This window comes from Cervus elaphus, chromosome 12 (assembly GCF_910594005.1).
Source record: "Cervus elaphus chromosome 12, mCerEla1.1, whole genome shotgun sequence".
Classification (NCBI taxonomy): Eukaryota; Metazoa; Chordata; class Mammalia; order Artiodactyla; family Cervidae; genus Cervus; species Cervus elaphus.
The window spans coordinates 84,249,919-84,270,176 of NC_057826.1; the positions used below are offsets into that span (position 1 = coordinate 84,249,919).

A 20,258-nucleotide genomic window follows, 5' to 3' on the forward strand; every position below is an offset into this window, starting at 1 on the left:
GGGTCCTTAAAACAATCATGTTAGAAAGGAAAGCCAAGGACAGGAACCACCTCTATTTCATAGGTAAACAACTTGAGGCTCAGTAAGGCTAAAAGATGTGCCCAAGTCCATACAGTTAGAAAGTACTAGAGCAGAGAGGTAGAAACGGATTTTTCTCCTCTCAATTTCCCCCTCTTTGCCTTGGCCCCTGCCTTCTAATGGAGCACACTGGACCAGGAAGGATCACGTGTGGTCCGGCTTCCAGGAGGCTCTTGGACCACACATTCTCAATTGGCCTACCCTCTGTGCTGTCCCAGCCAGTGTTCACAACTGCTCAGGGGTTGCCAGCTAAGAAGGCAACTTGGTCCCTGTGGGTTTGTCACCATGGTGGACCCTTTCTCCCCTTCAGTCACTTACCTGGGACTTCCTCTGACTCCTCTTCATCTCCAACCTCCTCGAGAGCCTCTTGGAACCACAGAACACTGGGTCTGATTTCTTGAAGGACTCAAACAACCTGTTGGTCCACTGGCCCTGGGACCGGATGTGTAGCCAGATGGTGTCTGAACAAGAGACAGGGCAGGAGGTGAGGGGTCAGTGCTGGTCTCCACAGGGATACCTGTCTCACTGAAGTGACTGGGACTGGGCATAAACCCCTTAGGCTCTCCTCTGAACACCCTTCCTCAGGTCCGAACTAGCAGCCACAGCCATGAGACTGGGAGAGGTGGCCTCTCTGGTGCAGACCTTGCAATTTTTCTCAGTGAAGTCAACCTACGTGTTCAGTCTCCTCTGCCAAGGCAGGGGTCAGAGCGGCCCTGAGCACACTGGGGGCGCCCTAGAGGTGAGGGCCTGGCCTCCTCCATCAAGCCAGGGTCTCAACAAGGTTGGGGACCATCTCTCTCCCACATTCTATGAGATGCCTGTCAATGGTTCTGCACACAGTAGGTGCTCAGTCAATAGTGGGACCAGTAGCTTTCACTGCTCTGTGTCTGGGATGCAGAGGGTGTTTGCTAAGGTTCCCTATTAAGTGGATGACTGGTAGAAGGGTGTTGAGGGGTACCAGAAAGAACATAACATAAGAGCAAGGAGGACCCTAAGAGACTTTCTGGTCTGGAGTTCTCATTCTTTTTCTTTTATTTTAAATCATGAACTCTTTTGGCAGTCCTGTGAAGGCAAGGATAAACTCCTTCTCAGAATAAGGTTTTTAAATACCTTGAATAATATATGTAGAAATTATGAATGAAACCAATTATAATGAGACCATTACCAAAATAAATTTTAAAAAATTTTTGATTTAAAAATACATGTGTTTTTTTGTTAATACATGAAATAACGAGATGCAGCAGGAGTTGCATGGTCACTGGAGATGTGAATTAGCGATGAGCGTGAATGACATGTCAAAGTATGGACAACAACCATATAGTCCATATAGTCCATGGGGTCTCAGAGTCAGACGTGACTGAGCGACTTTCACTTTCACGCTCTCACAGCTTTGTGCGGAGGGGACTGAAAAAGTCAGGTCCTGGGACCCCTGCTCCCAGGAGCCTCCCTGGCGCTCCCTCGCCCTCAAGGTGCAAAGCAGCAGGAGGGCTGCGCTGTGCCCCGTCTGCACAGACGCACCCTGAACTGCCTCACAGAGTGGCTCAGATGGAGCGGCCTCTTAAATGCCAGTCGAATTCAGTCAGCCAGAGTTGCCAGCCTAAGTTCCACTCCTGGTCCTGGAAACCAGCTCTACAAAATCAGAGGATTTACCAGCCCCCACGTGGACTCACTTACTGCAGGGGGCTCAGGACTAAGAGAGTCCAGGCAGAGACCCTGAAGAAACCCTTCAAGAATTGGTCAAATAGGGACTTCCCCAGTGGTCCAGTGGCTAAGACTCCCAATGCAGGGGCCCCAGATTTGACCCCTGGTCAGGGACCTAGATCCCACATGCCACAGCTAAAATCCAGTGCAGCCAAATAAATAAATAAACACTTTAAAAAACTGGTCAAATAAATTACACATCTATATTATAATCCTATTACTGTTAATACACTGGACTAGCATGCAGCCATGAAAAGGAAAAGTTCTTCTTTTAAAAGAACTGACATGCAAAGATCTTCATGACATATCATTCATGGAGAAAAAGTAGGTGGCAAAACAATGTAATCCCTTATATGCAAAACCATAATCCCTTATATGCAGAATTATCTCTATATCTGATTATTCATGGAGATACATCAAAATCTGGAAAGCTATTCACCAAATGATTGACAATAGTTTTCCTTGGGTAGAATTATTTGAGGGATTTTAATTTTCTTTGGCACATATTTCTATACTGTCCAAATTTTCCAGGAACATATCTGTTTTTTATAAAACAGCAAAAAAAGAAAAAAAAGAAAAGAAAAAGGGAAATAAAAATAGGAAGAAAATAATCCACCCTCTTTAACCCTCACCCCCACCCCATTGTACATCCAGGTCTCCACTCATGTGATTCCAGGGCAAGTGTTGTACAGCTTCTCGTGGGGAACCCTGGCCTTGGGTCTGTGCCCTGAGCTGTGGGAGCTGGGCCCGGGGTGGGGCCTGGGCTGGGGTGGGAGGCATCGTGAGTGGAGCTACAGCTTTCCATGGAGGAGGGTCAGAGAACCCCGGCAACCAGAAACCTTTAGCTCTCATGAAGCCAAGCAAGCTCTCGCTGCAACAGGCCATACAAGGCCTCCTCCGTCAGAAGCACTTCTTGAGGGACTGCCCCGGTGGTCCAGAGCACTCCGTGCTCCCAGTGCAGGGGCCTGGGTTCAGTCCCAGGTCAGGGAGCTAGACCCCATGTGCCACAACTAAGAGTTCCCATCCCACAGCCATGCTCCAGTACAACCAGACAGATAAATAAAAATAAATATTAAAAAAAAAAAAAGTAGCACTTGAGATGGGAAGGCTAATCCCTGGCCTGGCCTAGAGGTCAGAGGTCCAGGTTGTGGCCCTACCAACAGCCCAGGACCGGAAGGCAGGCACGCAGGCACATGCATGGGTGGGGGTCGGAGGACAGCTGGGCGAAGAGAGGGTCGGCTGAGTAGTTCTGTGGGTGCTGGGCACCCAGAGGATGGAAGTGGTCAGGGATGGGGGAGAAGGATGGGAAGGGATTCTGTTGCCTTGGGGCTCCCCAGGTCTCATGCCCACAGGGAGTAGGGAAGCCTGACTTCCTATCTGTCACAGCCCTCTGGAAATGCCCTGGTGCCCCTTCATCTGAGCCACTACTCCTTTGCTTAAGACCCTTGCAGGCTCCCAACTGCCTGCACCATTCCACTTTTCACCCTGCATTTGAAGACCTTCCTGACCCCACACTACCTCTTACCAATTTTGCCAGCCACTTCGGTCCTTTCTCTGACTTTCTCTTCCTTCCGCTCACCTCTGCTTCCTTCCTCCCTACTCCACCTGACCCTCAACCCAAACTACATCAGACCCTTCTACGTTTGCAGGTTTCATGCTTCCCCTTCTGCCTCCACCCCCATGCCCTTCTCCTACCTAGTAAACTCCTATAAACCCTACAAGGTTCAGCTGAAAGGCCACCCTGCCCACTTCCCCCACCAGGTCAGGCCCTCCCCGGTGACCCTCACAGAAGCCAGTAGAGCCCCAATCACCCCATTTAGTCAGCATCTGCTCATCTGCCCCCATGTTCCAGAGGGAGACCCAGGAGGCCAGGTTTGCATCCTGGGTCTTGTTTATACATCTGGCCCCCCCAGCATCTGCACATCTGCCCCCATGTTCCAGAGGGAGGTCCGGGAGGCCGGGTTTGTGTCTCAGATCTTGTTTGCCTCTGTGTTCCGGGCTCACAGCCTTGCGTGGCACATGGCAAGGACTCAGTAACACCCCCTGAGGGGCTGGTGGAGTTGGTGCAGGCCTACCTTTCTGCTCAGGAGCACTGCTGATGGTGAAGGGGTGCCACTCGTAGCGTGCGATGCTGGGGATGTTCAGATACAAGTAGTCACCAGGTCTGTAGTGGAAAAGAGGGGGCCTCTTGATGAGGAGATGAGTGACCTGGGGAGAGAGAGACCAGGGTCATCCGTGCAGACCCAGAGCTGCCAGGGGCCCCAGGACCACAGGCTGGGCCATCTTCTTCCACCATCACCCAGGCCAGCCCGACATGAGACCTTTTGTGTCTCTGAGTGGGGGCTCACCCTACAGCACATCTACCAATCGGTGGTAGGTGGCAATCGGAGAAGGGGAGGCAGGCTGTGTCTGAAGCGGGGCTCATGGTGTGATCCCACTTCCTCTGGTGTAAATGCTGCTTCCTAGTGGCCCTCGTCCTCTGTGAAGCCCCCTGACTGCTCCAGCCCCTTTTCTGGAACTGCTGTGGCATTTGGCTGGCATTCCAACCAGGAACAGGCATTTCTCCCAGGATACAACAGCCTCCTGGAGAGTAACTTTGGTTTATTGAGCACTTACAGGTGCCAGAGCTGTGTGGAGCTCTTTAAGTGCTACCTCTAGTCCTTACAACAACTCCCTGAGACGAATGTCAATCTTTCTCCCCTCTATGGAGGAGAGGCTGAGTTAGAGAGGTTAAATGCCTTGCTCAAGAGCACCAGCTAAGAAACCATGGGATCTGAATCTAATCACTCTGTCTGATGCCAGGGCCTAGACACAAACCTCAGTCTCTCATCCAGCTTCCGTGTCCTCACTTTCAAGTTGTCCAGAGTCAAGCCCCCCAAAACTGCCTGCCCTTTCTCCAAAAATGGCACCAATTACTCAGACACCTGCAAGACAGCCTAGACTCCTCTCCTCATACCCCCACCCCAACCCCAAATGCAGCCAGCTGCCTCTCGAGTCTTTCTATGATACGCCCCCTCCCCACCCTGGTCAGGGTCAAGGCTCTCATGAGCTCTCCTCTGCATACGTGCAACAGCCTCCCCAGTGGTCCTCTCTAAGCCATCTTCCACGGAGCAACTAAAGAAATCCAGCTGGAGTATAAGCCAGCTCAATACCACCATCCTTTCCCCACCCTGCTCAGGCGTTCCCGTGGTCTGCAGAGTGAGGCCACTCACCATTAGGCCCTGCCCACGCCTCCAGCTTCTCCCTGGCACCTTGGCTCCAAATTACTTGTAGTCCCTTCAGTATAGTATGCCCTTTCACTACTCTCTGCCTTTGCCCATGCTGTTCCTTCTCCCAGCAATACCCTTCCCTGTCTTGTCTATCCGACAAACTTCTATTCATCTCTCAAAACCCTGATAAGGCAGCTCCCCTCTCATTCTGAAGCTTCTCTGATCTCTCAAAGACAAAGAGTTTAATGCCTCCTGAGATTCTTCTTCTCTTGCCAACACAGCCCTGCACTGATGAAAGGGCTGACTCTCCTATTATCCTGTGTGTCTATGGAGAGTAGAAGAGTGCCTCCACTTTCTCTGCATCTCTGTCACCTAGCGCAGGGCCTGCTACCTTGCCAACATGTAATACATACTTACTGAAGGTGTTCTATGCACACCTGGCCTTTAGTAGCTCCCTGCCTACCCACCATTCCCCTTCCAGAAGCGTCACTCTTGCAGGGCTGGACCAAGTCTTGCACTGGCTTGTCTCCTCCATCGTGCTCCCTATTTCCTGGGGGTGGAGGTCTAACAGAGTACCCAGGTGCTGCACCCCACCACCTGGGACACCTCTTGGCTCCTCGGGCCCCCTTTGTACCTTGGAAGGGAGGAGATTGACTTCCACGATGTTCAGGGCCGCCATGCGGGACGCTGCCAGGCTGATGGTTTTCTCCAGGAAGAACAACGTGCCAGGGACCAGCAGCCACTTCCAGAAGTTGGGCCCATGCAGGATGAGCAGGAGCCACATGGGGAGGTAGGACAGATGGGTCCAGTAGAACACCTGTGGGAGATGGGGGAGTAAAATGTCAAGGCACAGGGGTGGGACAGAGCCAAGGTTCACAGTCATCCTCAAAGCCAGGACTATGCCCAGAGCTTTGGCCATACACACCCTCTCCTGGGAACAGGCTTGGGTAGAGATTGGGGGTGGGAAGCTCTGTTGCCTCTTTGTTCTGAGGGCCTGGCTCAGAGAGTCTGTAAGTGAAGATTCTTGGCACCAGTGACCAACACCTGGAACATCTGCCTGGGCGTGTTCTGGGCCGGGTGGACTGCCCCCTCTGATGGGCTCATCAGCACCAGTGTCCCGACCCACTGACCCTTTCTCGGGGGGAAGGAAGGAAAGAGAGCAATGATGTTCTGGCAGCGGAGAAGAAAGAGCAAAGCCCCGAGTTTTAACACCTGCTCGGCTACTAGCTCTGTGGCCTGGGTCTGATAAGTTACTTCTATGAGTCAGATTCCTCATGGGTCAAGTGAGGATGCTGATTATGACCTCAAAGGGTCATTGTTGGCTCAGAGTAGGTGACTGTATATACATATATGTCTGTTTCTGCTACGACCAGATCAGTCCAGGGGACACAATCTCCAAACTAGATCCTTCAGGACCTTTTATATCTCCAGGAGGCTAGAGAGAGGGAAGCAAAGCTAGACCTAACACCTGTAGAGCGCCCACATGCTAGGTGTGTATAGTTATTGACTTCACCTGTATTATCTCATTTAATTTCTAAAATAACTCCAAAGGTAGAGAATTACAGCTCTGCTTTATAAATGACAGCAGTGGAATGATCAATAAGGAGTGGGGTGGGGATTAGAACTCTCAAGAGCTTGTTTCTTGCCCTCTTTGTGCCGTCTTGAGCCTAGTTTAATCCTATTAGAGCAAGAGGATAAGCCAGCAAAAAAGGTAGAATCTTCTAGAGCAGAACATTTTCACTCGCCAGACACAAATCACAGTTCAGTGGCAGAACCCAAGTCACATGTCCATAGTATGCAAACCACCTGGAACTTCCTGGGCTCTGGAGTAAGCTGGAGGGGGCACAGCATGAAATGAAGGTGGGTGACTCACTTTGCTGAACAATAGAAACCAATTATACTTCAATGATTTGGAAAACTTATTATTCCAATAATTTGGAAAACTGCACACAAATTTGGAAAACTCAGTAGTGTCAACAGGACTGGAAAAGGTCAGTTTTTATTCCAATCCCTAAGAAAGGCAATCCCAAAGAATGCCCAAACTACCGCACAATTGTACTCATCTCACACGCTAGTAAAGTAATGCTCAAAATTCTTCAAGCCAGGCTTCAGCAATACGTGAACCGAGAACTTCCAGATGTTCAAGCTGGTTTTAGAAAAGGCAGAGGAACCAGAGATCAAATTGCCAATATCCGTTGGATCATCGAAAAACCAAGACAGTTACAGAAAAACATCTATTTCTTCTTGATTGACTACACCAAAACCTTTGACTGTGTGGATCACAATAAACTGTGGAAAATTCTGAAAGAGATGGGAATAACAGACCAGCTGACCTGCCTCTTGAGAAACCTGTATGCAGGTCAGGAAGCAACAGTTAGAACTGGACATGGAACAACAGACTGGTTCCAAATAGGAAAAGGAGTACGTCAAGGCTGTATATTGTCACCCTGCTTATTTAACTTATATGCAGAGTACATCATGAGAAACGCTGGGCTGGAAGAAGCACAAGCTGGAATCAAGATTGCAGGGAGAAATATCAATAACCTCAGATATGCAGATGACATCTCCCTTATGGCAGAAAGTGAAAAGGAACTAAAAAGCCTCTTGATGAAAGTGAAAGAGAAGAGTGAAAATGTTGGCTTAAAGCTTAAAATTCAGAAAACTAAGATCATGGTATCTGGTCCCATCACCTCATGGGAAATAGATGGGGAGACAGTGGAAACAGTGTCAGACTTTATTTTTGGGGGCTCCAGAGTCACTGCAGATGGTGACTGCAGCCATGAAATTAAAAGACGCTTGCTCCTTGGAAGGAAAGTTATGACCAACCTAGATAGCATATTAAAAAGCAGAGACATTACTTTGACAACAAAGGTCTGTCTAGTCAAGTCTATGGTTTTTCCAGTGGTCATGTATGGATGTCAGAGTTGGGACTGTGAAGAAAGCTGAGCACTGAAAAATTGATGCTTTGGAACTGTGGTGTTGGAGAAGACTCTTCAGAGTCCCTTGGACTGCAAGGAGATCCAACTAGTCCATCCTAAAGGAGATAAGTCCTGGGTGTTCATTGGAAGGACTGATGCTGAAGCTGAAACTCCAGTGCTTTGGCCACCTCATGCAAAGAGTTGACTCATTGGAAAAGACCCTGATGCTGGGAGGGATTGGGGGCAGGAGGAGGAGGGGACAACAGAGGATGAGATGGCTGGATGGCATCACTGACTCGATGGGCATGAGTTTGAGTAAACTCCGGGAGTTTGTGATGGACAGGGAGGCCTGGTGTGCTGCGATTCATGGGGCTGCAAAGAGTAGGACACAACTGAGCAACTGAACTGATACTCCAACAAAAATTAATTTTTTAAAAAAAGGAAGAAATGAAGGTGGGAGCCCAAGATAGGCCAGGCAAAGGGGAAAGGCTGGGGCACCTCAAAGTGGCCTCTCCTGCGGACACAGGAGCTGGAGCAGGCGAACATGAGGAGCAGCAGCAGGAGCAGAGCCACGCCGGTCGGGGAAGCCAAGCCGTGAACCCAGCCGATGCCAGGTCTCGTGGTGAGCAGGAGTTCCCAAAACCGGAAGGGGCTGGCCTCAGACTGAGCCTGGAGCGCTGGAGACGAGCACAAGACAAGATCGGCCCACTGCGCCTTCCAGTTGGGGTTCCCACTTCTCCCCATCCAGCTTATCCAGGACACCCTTCTCCGCCCACCGGGACACGGGAGCGGGATAAATTAGTGGTTTGTGGAAAGCCCAGATCCCCACCCCACCCCAGCCCAGCCTACTCACCGAAGTTCACCACATGGGCCACGGTGTGCACCAGCGAGAGCCCGACCACCACGTAGCCCATAAGCTGGTGGAACTGGATGTTGTGGTCCAGCGGCAGGACCTGAGCCAGCCACGTGGCCCGCAGCCACGTGAGGCAGCGCCTGAGCATCAGCACCTGGCCAAGCAAAGCGGTAGACAGCCCATCTGGCTCGCTCTCTAACCTGGCCGCCCCTTCGCAGCAGGTGTCTCCCTGCCTCCCGCTGAGATGGCTGTGCTTACCAATGGGCGGGGCTGTGTGGGCGGGGCTTGGTGGGTGGGGCTGGAGGGTGGGCGGGGCTAGGGGACATCACCATGTCCCCTGCCTCAAGTATTCCATTGCTGCCTCGATCCATAGCTGGGGTCCCAAAGTAGGACCTCCAGAACTGGGCAGGGAAGAGAAAATCTTACAGAATGTTTGTATTCCTTTTATCTCAACACGTGGGAAACACATAAGCTTCTACTAATATTTAGGCTCTGTGTAGACACAGAGCCCTCATTGAGTCATAGGTCAGACAGGCACCATGTTCCATGTAGTTCTTGAGATGTCCTGAGGGGAGACGGCACTTTTTAAGGGGCTTATGGCGAGGGCCCTCTCCCTTACTCATTTGCTTTAATTTATGCCTGTCCTATTGTGTGAATTTGTGGATTGCATTAACTGCTTTTAACTTAAGCAAGCTTAACTACCCCTCAGAAAGGACATGTAGCTTAAAAAGATTCCCTACAGAGAAAATGCAGATTGAAAATAATGTTAATAAGGCAAGAGCAAGTGACCACGAAAATGAGTCATGTGTCTCCCACTCCTGGTGTGAATTCTTTGAGGCCAGTTATGAGGTTAAAAATAAAACTCCTCTAGTAAGAAACTGATAGTGTCAAAAGGAGTATTTGAACTAGAGATGTACATCTCTGATCATTAAAGATGAATCTTGACTTATAGTTATATTGTGCCTAAACCTATTGGCTAACAGTAACAGGGCATGCATATAAGTAAGTGAGCATATATTGGGTAATTGGGAGGGGGTTTTTGTTTTTTGTTTATTTTGTTGTGTTTTGTTTCATTCCAGTTGTAGAAGTGTATTATCAAATACACTTGGAGACCTCAGGCTCTGGTCCAGAGGATCACATTCTGGCATTCAAGGCCTCTTGAAGTATTCTCTTTCTGGCTGGAGCCCTCACAGGAGCTAGCCCAACCTCGTCTGGGTCCACCATAGGGTAATTGTGAGGGTCAATAACCCTATGGAAAGTGGTTAGCACTGTGACTGGTACATAGCAAGCACACAAAAATGCGAGCTGTATTATTTACCTGCTGTGTGACGACAGACAACTCACTGCCCCTCTCTGAGCCTTAGTCCCCCCACTGAGTGTCGGCCCAGTGGATTTCTAAGGTGCCATCCTGCGCTGCCAATGCAGGTGTCCATGCGTGGGTCATTTAGTCTAAGAGGAGCCTACATCAGTCCCCCTGCCCGCTTCCCTGCGTTGTGCCCACAGAGCCCTACCGCGATGAAGCTGCAGTCAAAGTTGAGGCACTGGCCGCAGCCCTTGGCCACCATGACGCTGGCTCCGAAGGCCCGGTAGGCACTAGCTGCCAGGGCAAACAGCAGCACGTGGAGGCCCACGAAGGCAGCCAGGCAGAGCGCGTGGCTGCGGTGGTTGTGCCAGTAGGCAGAGGTCAGCGGGCGAGGTGGGCGCTGGTGTCGCGGGGGAGCAGGGGGCGTTAGCCAGCGAGCAGCGCTGTAAGAGAGGACTCCACTCAGAGGGGCGCGGTGCGGCGGGGACCACCGGGGTGGGAGCCTGGAGGCGCACTCCCTCTGCAGCCACTAACTCTTGGGAGCCTTGGGGCAAACAGGCCGGCTTCCTTTTACATCAGGAAAGGGAGGTCAAGTGACTTGCTTACAGTCACACAGCTAGGTAGAACTGGCATCAATCTCCTGTCTGTCTGATACCATACCCACGAGTTGTTTTTTTTTTTTTTTTAACTACCTTGAGTGGGGAGACAATCATAATGGATGGAAGAATCTGAGAAATTTTTGAAGTTAATACACAAAAAGAATGAAGTACAAAAGTGGCACTATTCAGAACTTGGAGTCAGATAAACTTAGGTCTGCTGTTACACCCTGTTTATACTATTTTCTCCACAGTGCCTGTCAAATTTGTACTTGTCTAGTGTATGTACTTGTTTATTGGTATAAAATACCTGTGTCTCAGCCTGGAATGCAGCCCGAGCAGAGCTCTGCCATTACTGAGAACAAGGTGTGGTACAGAGTAGCTGCTCAAACAAGTTGAATAAATAAATGTCTTTGCTAAGTATTTGTGTGCACCTAGGTGTGTTACTTCAGGTGAAATAGTTTTAATGTCTTTTTGTTACTTCATTCTTTGTGTAACTTCAATTTCCTTTTCCATGTTATGCAATGATATACTTGTAAAAATGCCCAGCACATAACTGGTGCTTAATATTGAGTTGATTCTTAAGGAACCCTGTAGAAAATGCACGCATGACAACAGCTGCCCTGCAGAGGGCAGGACAGACATTTGGCCCCAAGAGAAAGTGGGCAGAGGAGCTAAGCTGGGCCAGGGAGGGAACCCGAGGGGCTGGGCTGGGGGGGGACGACCGGGGCGGGGCAGGGCCAAGCCGAGGGACCCTCCTTGTGCTCAGGCCACACTTCGCACCTGGACTCTGATCCCGGAATGGGCTGTGTGGCTGCACCAGCCAGGGCGGTACCTGATGGTCAGGTTCTCCATGACCTCGGGGACGCGCTGCAGCTCGTCTCGGAGCTCCTCGAAGGTGATGGTGCCGCTGCAGTCCTTGTCGGCCGACTCGAAGAGCGCCAGCGCCAGCTGGTCCAGCTTCTCCTGGGGCAGCGAGATGGCGCTCTCGTGCAGGCACGCCTGCAGCACGGTGCGCAGCTCGTCGGGGTCGACGGAGCCGCTGCCTGTTTCAGGCGAAGATGAGGCCTAGTGGGGACCTGCACCCACCTCCCTCCCACCTCACTCTGTACTTGCAAACTCCCCCTGCCTTGCACAACCATTGCATCGTGGGGTTAACTTCCTGTTCGTTCAGGTTTCTGCCAACCTGATGTCTTTAGGAGTAAACACCAGGCAATCAAAGGACATATGGCACCTCCAACTCACAAACCTTCCATGGCTCCCTACTGCCGGGCTCAGCAGAGGCAAACACCTTCCCAAGCATGGAGAATCTTTGGCCTCAGTGCATGCCTTCCTCTAGAATCTGCAGCCTCCTCTCTAAGCACCACTCAACTTCCAAGACCATCTGCCCAGAAGATACACTTGCTTACTTAATCTCTAAGGAGCTATGTGCCCAGAGCCCCAGTTATTCAGAGGCAAATTGTATATGAGGTGGTGGTGAAGAGGTTTCTGTTTGTTCCCCAAATTGTAGCAGACTCTGCTCATCCATCCATGTTGTCCTGAGAGGCCACAGCTGGTCCCTCAAGTGCAGGGTTGTGACCTTATGAGAACATGAGTGGCTAAGAGTGATGTGAAAAGGAAGCCAAAACTACAGTTGACCCTCAGTACAGACGGGTTCCTCATCTACAAATTCGATCACAGTTGGTTGAATCTGTGGATGGATGAACCCACAGATATCAAGGGTTGACTGTATGTCTACATTTTATATAAAGGACTTGAGCGTCCATGGGTTTGGGTATCCACAGGGATCCTGGAACTAACTGGAGAAACAACTGTATCAAGTGAGATGGGATCTGAGGCTTTTTTTTTTTTCTGTATGTATTTTCATTCTTCATAAGTAGTAGGACCCTTGATTAGAAATTTCTTGACTTATTTCGGATATAGACACACATGAGGTAGCAATATGCCCCTGACAAATTCTAAGGGATGAGGGTGTGAACCAGGCCCTGAGATACATTATTAATCTTGGACACATTCAGAAGGTGATCTGTGATTATGCCCCAAAGGCACTGCAAACTCCCACTAAAAATGCAAAGGAAGGAGCAGTTACTTCACAAATAAATCCAGGGACCAGGTTCTTAAAACCTGGAAAGAGGGAGCCCCCCCAACCTCAAGACCAATTATTGCACAGGATGGGTTGAAGCCTTCCCTATCTGATCCAAAAAGGCTATGGATGTGTGTAAGTCTCTTTCAAAAGAAATAATTCCTTGATTTGGACTTCCAAAGTCCTTCCAAAGTGATAACAGGCCCTTTTCCATAGCCAAAATCACACAGGAGCTAGAGAAACCCCATAGGCTAGAGGGCCGTGCCCAGGAGCACAACAGCAGCTGGAGACATTAGCCCAGTGCTGGGCAGTCACTGAGACAGCCCGTTCCCTTTGTCCCTCCCTCGGAGTCCTCCTCCCATCCCACCAAGGATGCTTACCGTCGACGTCATACACCTGGAAGAGGAATTTGAGTTTGTCCATGGGGCTGCCGTGGATGAGCAGGGTCAGTGCCTCCTGCAGCTCCTGAAGTGTGATGGTGCCACTTCCATCCGAGTCAAACAGGACAAAGAATCTCTCAGCAAAGAAAGACTGTGGCCAGAGGAGGACAGGAGATGGGTACAAACGTGGCCATGGAGCCTGGGCTTTGAATTCATTCACTCTGTGTGTGTGTCTGTGTGTGTGTACACATGCCATGGGGTGGTGGGATTCAGGGAGGACTCAAGTGACTGAAAATAGCCTGTGATCTGCCCAATGAAGCCACACCAGGGGACAGTGTCCATGGCCCATCCTGTCAGCTGAGAACAACTTTGGGCTCTGGTAGGAGAACTGTTCAGATCCCTGTAGCGAGGATAGGCTTGTGAATGGGTCCTGGGCTCCCTTCTGGCTCTTGGGCCTGGTAATTTCCATAGGCTCTCTGTCTCCATAACCCACCACTCTCATCAGCCTTGCAGTCCAGACCTCTGGTGGCCCCTTACTCAACTTGGGACAAAGGTCAGATTGAGCGTCCCCCTGCAGGCTCCTCCCAGGTCCTGTCTTTTTCCCCTTCGGGTGACCTCAAGCGACAGTGAAGCCAGGAAGGACTTCTAAAGAAGGTGCCACTTGAATACCTGTGTCTTTGCCTTGTTGTTTGGGCTGCCTAGAGCCTACAATTAAGTGCTCCTAATGTAGAGTCGCTCTTAACAGCACTTGTTCTCAGGTGCTCGTGCACTCACTCCATCCATCATTCAACAATTCTTTCATTCAAGAATCGTATCTGCACAAGCCCCTGCTTGCCAGGCAGGTCTTGTGTTAGGCACTGGAAACACAGAAATTAAGAAGACAGGCTGGGTCAGTGTCACAGATGTGCCAGGCCGAGATCTACTCCTTGAGGCAGGGCGAGGAGCCTGAGGGCTTTAGTGTCTGATCTAAGTTCACAAGCACGAGGTCCACTGTGGGCAGTCAGCCCTGCTTCGGCCTCACTCTTTTTCACCTGGGTCCCTTTAGTAATGCCTTTATCACTCTCCTAATATTACTCTACCATCCCGAATGGCCTTCATCTTAAGATATCTTATAGCCCCAATTAGGCAGAAGGCCTTTTTTCCCTTCCCCATATTGACTATGAAAGGAGACAATGTTCAGAGTTCAAACAGTGTTTAGAGTGCCCCTGGTACCAGCAAGTGAGGAGTCCTCCCATCCAAACAGGGGCATTCAAATGCTCCTTGTCTCACTCCCATCAAGGATACAGGCCACCACGAGAGGCCATCCCCGAGGACACCTGCGGAGAGGTTGGCATTTGCAGGCTCACCCCACCCTCCTCTCTGCTAATGTCTCCACTTTTTGTCAGGCACGCAGGCTGTTATGGGGATGGGCAGAGGACCTATGACACCGAGAGAGAGGACTGGGGATGGAGTGGCAGTGCAAACAGGCCTTTAATGGGTACAAACCACGGAAAAATTTGGTTTTTTGGCAGGAAACTTAAGTCTTGGCATCACCTCTGCCCATGAGGCTGGCAGTAAATGTAAGGTCAATAATATTTCTTAAGATTTGACAAGCTACTGATTTCCAACTTCATGTGTTGTTTGAAAGATCCCAGGAGGCCATGGCTACCACCATGGATGGAAGGGCCCCAGTAGCAGAGACTTTTCCCTCCTTGTGAGGTACTGTGTCCTGGAAACCAGATTGCTCCTCCTCTACAAAATATAAGCACAGGGTCCCCACTTCTGGAGCAGACACTTGCCTCTTTCACCTGCAGGGCTTTTTTGAAGTCTTGCAGGTTGATCTCCCCATCGTTTCCCGCAATAGTCTTAAACTGGTGCGTCACCCACTGAAGCCACTTGGCGTCCTCCTCGGCAGTCATGGTGCTGGGAGACAAAAGAGACAGGTGGGTGGGTTTGGGGTGTCCAAGGGCTCAGGAGGCCTCACAGTGGCCCCAGGACCTCTGTCTTCCTCCAGCTGGGGTCTCAGGCTTCCCAAGTGGTTGAAGTAGCTTCAGGGTGGGAGCAGTGCTTCCCCACAGCTGCTTCTTGTTGTCTTTAAGTCTGTTCCTTCCATCTAGGGCATTGGCTGACCCAGGCTTAAGTCTCTTTAGGTTCTGGGATGACAGGGCCCCAGTGAACTGGACCTCAGACGATGGGTGTAAGTTCAGAGAATGGCTCACTCCATGGGTGTTATTAACACGGTGACAGTGACACCCCACCTCACATTTACCAGCTCTTTACTGTGCTCCGAATCCTCCCCAGTCACTCTTTGCTTTGGTCCTTGTTACCGAATGTAAACTACTCGACCGCTCTGAGCTTCCTTCCTCCCTAAGATATTTTACAGGGAGGAAACAGGCTCAGAGCACTTCAGTTACTTAGCAGAATTTATTCAGCAGGTCAACTTCAAGGCCACTGCTTTTCCCATCACACCCAAGAACCTCCACCCTCTGCCTGAACATTTCAAGTATAAGCCATGCAAGGGCTGAGACTGAGGGCTTGACTCTCCAGGTCCAGGATGTATCAGCAATGTCACAAGGGCATCAGCCATCTTAAACCCTCACAGATGGGCTAGCTAAACTGTGATGAGAACAGAGATTAACACTTTGTGTGGCATCAGAACCCAGCAATCCAAACGAGTCAATGACGAGTCAATGAGTGAGAATTTATGTCACCTTATTCTCTAAATTTCCTTTGTGAGAATGGCTTTTGTCTATATCCCATGAGTTTAATATAACTTTAAATAATTTAGCTACAATCAATCCTTGTTATCTGCAGATTCCATATATGGAAATAAGCATACTCGCTAAAATTTATTAGTAACCCCCTACACTTGCAGCATTTCTGAGATCACTGTGGACATGGGTTAAGTGGGAATGCATTTGAGTCACTTGATGTGCATGTTTCCTGTTGAGGTCAACACAAGCAACAATCTGCCTACTTGTCTCAGCTCTCAGACTATAAACAAATGCCTTTCCCACAATCTATTTAGTGTTGTGTGTTTCACATTTTTGCACTCTTCATTGGTGATTTTGCTCTTTAAAATGGCCCCTAGGAAATACAAAATACTGTCTAGTATTCCTAAGCACAAAAGTCTGTGATCTGCCTTATGCAGAAATTACATTGTTAGATAAGTTTTGTTCAGACACGAGTTCTAGTGCTGTTGACCATAAGGTCTATGTTAATGAATCAACAATTTCTGCTTTTAAAGGAGTCTTTAAACAGAAACACATAAAACAAAATCATGTATTGATCATTATACGAAAACTGTGTGCCCATCAGCTGGTAGGAACCAAATCCTGTATTTATTTTTCCCAGGAATAAAGGTGCAGAATTTCCTCATTCAGGGTTTGTGGTGACTTTACAAAATACAGCTACCACAAAAAATGAGAATTTATTGTATATATAAATAAGATTAAAAATAATGAGTTAAAGTGAAATGAGTCAGAGAATGACAAATATTTTATGATATCACTTATACGTGGAATGTAAAAACTAAAACATACTGTTAACATAATGGAAAAGAAACAGATCCACAGATATAGAGGACAAACTAGTGTTTACTCGTAGGGAGAGGACAGGTGGAGAGCAAAGATAGAGGTAAGGGGTTAAGAGGTACAAACTACCATGTATAAGATAAGCTACAAGGATATATTGTACAACACAGGGAATGTAGCTAATATTTTATAACTATAATGGAGTATAACCTTTTGAAAAATGAAATAAATGGGCTTTCACTTAAGAAACTAGAAAAAGAATAAATCACACACATACATGAATAGAAGGATAGAATCAAGTATAAAATCTGAAATTAAGAAACTAGAAAACTGGAAAAAAAAGGTCAAAATGGTAAACTGATTTTGGTTACAGCGATGGTTTTACAGATGCATGCATATGTCAATATTCATCAAATTGTTCATTTTTATTAATAATTGTACATCAATTATGCCTCAGGATAGTGAAAAAAGGGCTTCCCTGGTGGCTCAGATGGTAAAGAATCCGCCTGCAATGCAGGTGAACCAGGTTTGATCCCTGGGTTAGCAAGATCCCCTAAAGAAGGGAACGGCTACCCACTCCAGTATTCTTGCCTGGAGAATCCCATGAGCAGAGGAGCCTGGAGGGCTACAGTCCATGGAGTCACAGTCGGACATGACTGAGCGACTAAGCATGCATGCTCATAGTGAAAAAAACAAGTCGGTCCTATGAAAATACTAAGTAAAAAAGCGTGATTAGAGAAAGTGAAAAAATAAAATATTAATATTGAGAAAGGCAATAGAATCCAGAAAATGGCTACAGAAATATGAGTATTGTGTGCAAGTGATTGGTGAACATAGAGAAATGAATTAATTTCAAGAAGTAACAATCTGAACAGACCAATAATCATTTAAATAGTTAGTAAGGGGGCTAAATGTCAACATTTAAAATAATGTCAGGCCCAACTTGTTTTCACAGTTGAGCTTTCTCTAATCTTCAGAAAATAAGTCCAATGTCAAACCATCTCAGATTGTAGAAAATGACCATAAGATCCCTAGTTTATTTTACAAAGCTATCATTACCCAAGCCCACTGAAGACAGCATGCGAAAAGAGAAAATTCTAGACAAGTTTCACTTACAGAGATGCAAAACTCTAAAATATAACCTAGTTAAATCCTAAAGTTTACTTAAAAAATTAGGGCTTCTCTGGCGATCCAGTGGTTAAGACTCCAAGCTTCCACTACAGGGGATGAGAGTTCGATCCCTGATCGAGGAACTAAGATCTCACATGCCACATGGCATGGCCAGAAAGTAAAAATCAATTATCATCATCATCAGGAAGGACTTATTTTAGTAATATAAGTGTGGTTCACTTCTAAGAAGTCTATCAACAGCCCTCTGCAGCCCAACAGGGCAGTCTCCTAAAAGCATGGTTCCCAGGCCCTGGTAAGTGCTTGTCAGAAACAGGGCAAGATGGTGAAATGCCCCTTCTGACCCACCAAACTCGGGGCAGGGCCCAGGAATCTGCATATGTAGGCAGAACCCTGAATGTCTGTGACCCACACAACATGGTCCAGGCTCACATCTGGAGAAGCACGGCCCTGAAGGTTAAACAGCCTCACCTACTACTTTCTCGGGACCCCACAGGAAGACATTCCACAAAGCAGAGCGAATTCTAGGAAACAGGCTGCACACAAGTGCTAACCCAGGGAGCATGGGGGCAGGGTATCAAATGTTAACCTCCCTCGTCTCAGAAATATTAGTGTGCCTGGCCTACAGGATGAGAAAGGAAACTCTGCAAAGAGGCTGGAGGAGAGACAACTGGTGGGAAGTAAAGAGTGAGGGAGGGTAGGGAAAAGGAGGTAGTCCTCAACAAGAAGCTGGGAATCTGCAGGTTTCAGAGCTCCAGGGGAACCTGGTATTGACGAGAGGCCAGAACTGTCCCCAGAAGACCAGGTTCTTAGGTCCACTGGCCCCAGTGTGTGATAGTTTCCTCATCTGTGTATTCGTGTGTGCTAAGTCACTTCAGTTGTGTCCAACCCTTGGCAAACCCATGGATTGTAGCCCGCCAGGCTCCTCTGTTCATGGCAAGAATACTGGAATGGGTTGTCATTTCTTTCTCCAGGGGATCTTCCCACTCCAGGAATCGAACCTATGTCTCTTACGTCTTCTGCATTGGTAGGTGGGTTTTTTTTTTTTTTATCACTAGTGCCACCTGGGAAGCCCTCTTCATCTGTAAAAGTGACAGTCAATCCTTCAACCAAGGATTGCCACGGGGACCCAATGAGATTCTATTTCAAAAGTGAAACTCGTGAACACTGCACAAATGTTAGGTATGGTTATTAGTCTGGTTATTAGACTTGGCCAGTTCCTTCTTTTATAGATGAGAAAACAGGCCCAGAGAGGGCAGATGACTTGCTCAAGATTCTACAGCTTGCTCGTAACCAGACAAGAGCGTGCTCGGGTCTCCTTCCTTCTGCCACTGGTAGTCTACCCTTTGTGGACCCCCAAAAGAATAAGCACTCCTGCCTTTCCCTTGTCGCTGGCATGGAAAGTGAGACAAATGAGCCACTCACCCTCTGAATCCTTCAGAGTCTGTCCAGGCTGTGTCTCCCGGCGCACTCATCTTCTTCGCTTTTAGACCACAGGTCCCGGAAAGGCTGCTGTCCGTACAGCAGCCTGCGTCCTGAAGTCCACAATTTATCTCTCCCCAGCTACTCTTCCTGCCTTTCCTAAAATGCTGCTCACACCCACAGCTGCTCACTGAGCCATGTGCTGGCTGGTAGCCAGCTTGTTACAGAGAAATTTTAAGAAGGAGGCCTGGTGCAGAGTGGGGCAAGCCTTTTCCTAAGAAGGATGTTGGCTATGTTCCATCTAGTCAAGTACCTTCCACCTTCCCTCCCTCAGGGAGACTGGGCAGGTCTAGAAATGCACCATGAAAAAAAGTGCCCCATGAGACTTCATGGCCCACAGTCCTATCAGTTACCAACAAAAATGCTGAGGACTTCACACAAGGTGCCTGATTGAATATGTAACCCACCCTGCTTGGGGGTGTTAGCATCACACTCTGCAGATGTGGAAAGTGAAGCTCAGAGAAGTGAAGTAACATGTCCAGGCGGCTCAGCAAGAATTCAATCTGGAGATTGCATTTAACCATGTGGGGAGTGCAACTCGGACCCAGTGTCCTGTGTAAAAATAAGCTGGAACAGTCATCTGTAAGGGGTTTCTGTCCAAGGGGTCTGGGAGAAATTGATGGTCTGCAAGCTCTGTTTGTTAAAACACAAAAAGGAATTGTGCAGTCATTTAGATAAAGCCACCCTGCAATGAAAATTCCAAGTGCTTTTCACTTTTTCTCCTGTCTGGTAAGATGTCAACTCAGACTGATAACTCCTAGACTCTGTTGCACATTAGGACTTCCTATTGGTTGTTTTAGATGTTCCTGGTTCATTTCCAAAATGAGGGAAATATTTATTGCTTTGTTTTAAAGAAGTTTCTCCAATTGTTTGGCCCCTGGTGGGATATTTAAACGGCTCCTTGAGTGACAGTCATGGTAGCCCCTGAACCTGAAATGTTCCCTCAAATCCCTCTGCTGTGACCCTCATGCTCCTCTGCTCACAGGCTCAGCAGTTCTCATTTGATTAAGTCCCA

The 20,258-nt window shown here is 48.6% G+C and overlaps 1 protein-coding gene across 3 annotated transcripts in view; it reads right to left on the bottom strand.

Moving 5' to 3' along the window:
• The window catches only part of NOX5 (NADPH oxidase 5), a 39,882-nt gene extending 20,556 nt beyond the window's left edge, over positions 1–19,326 (bottom strand). For all 3 annotated transcript variants that reach the window (XM_043919785.1, XM_043919784.1, XM_043919783.1), the window contains exons 1-10: positions 19,187–19,326; positions 14,900–15,023; positions 13,122–13,272; positions 11,494–11,704; positions 10,271–10,505; positions 8,760–8,913; positions 8,405–8,583; positions 5,623–5,805; positions 3,855–3,987; positions 397–539 (exon numbers count right to left, since the gene is read on the bottom strand). In XM_043919785.1, the coding sequence (XP_043775720.1) occupies positions 397–539; positions 3,855–3,987; positions 5,623–5,805; positions 8,405–8,583; positions 8,760–8,913; positions 10,271–10,505; positions 11,494–11,704; positions 13,122–13,272; positions 14,900–15,023; positions 19,187–19,236 (1,563 nt within the window). In that variant the 5' untranslated portion in view covers positions 19,237–19,326. The remainder of the gene's footprint in view (positions 1–396; positions 540–3,854; positions 3,988–5,622; positions 5,806–8,404; positions 8,584–8,759; positions 8,914–10,270; positions 10,506–11,493; positions 11,705–13,121; positions 13,273–14,899; positions 15,024–19,186) is intronic.
• Between the last annotated feature and the right edge of the window lie 932 nt (positions 19,327–20,258).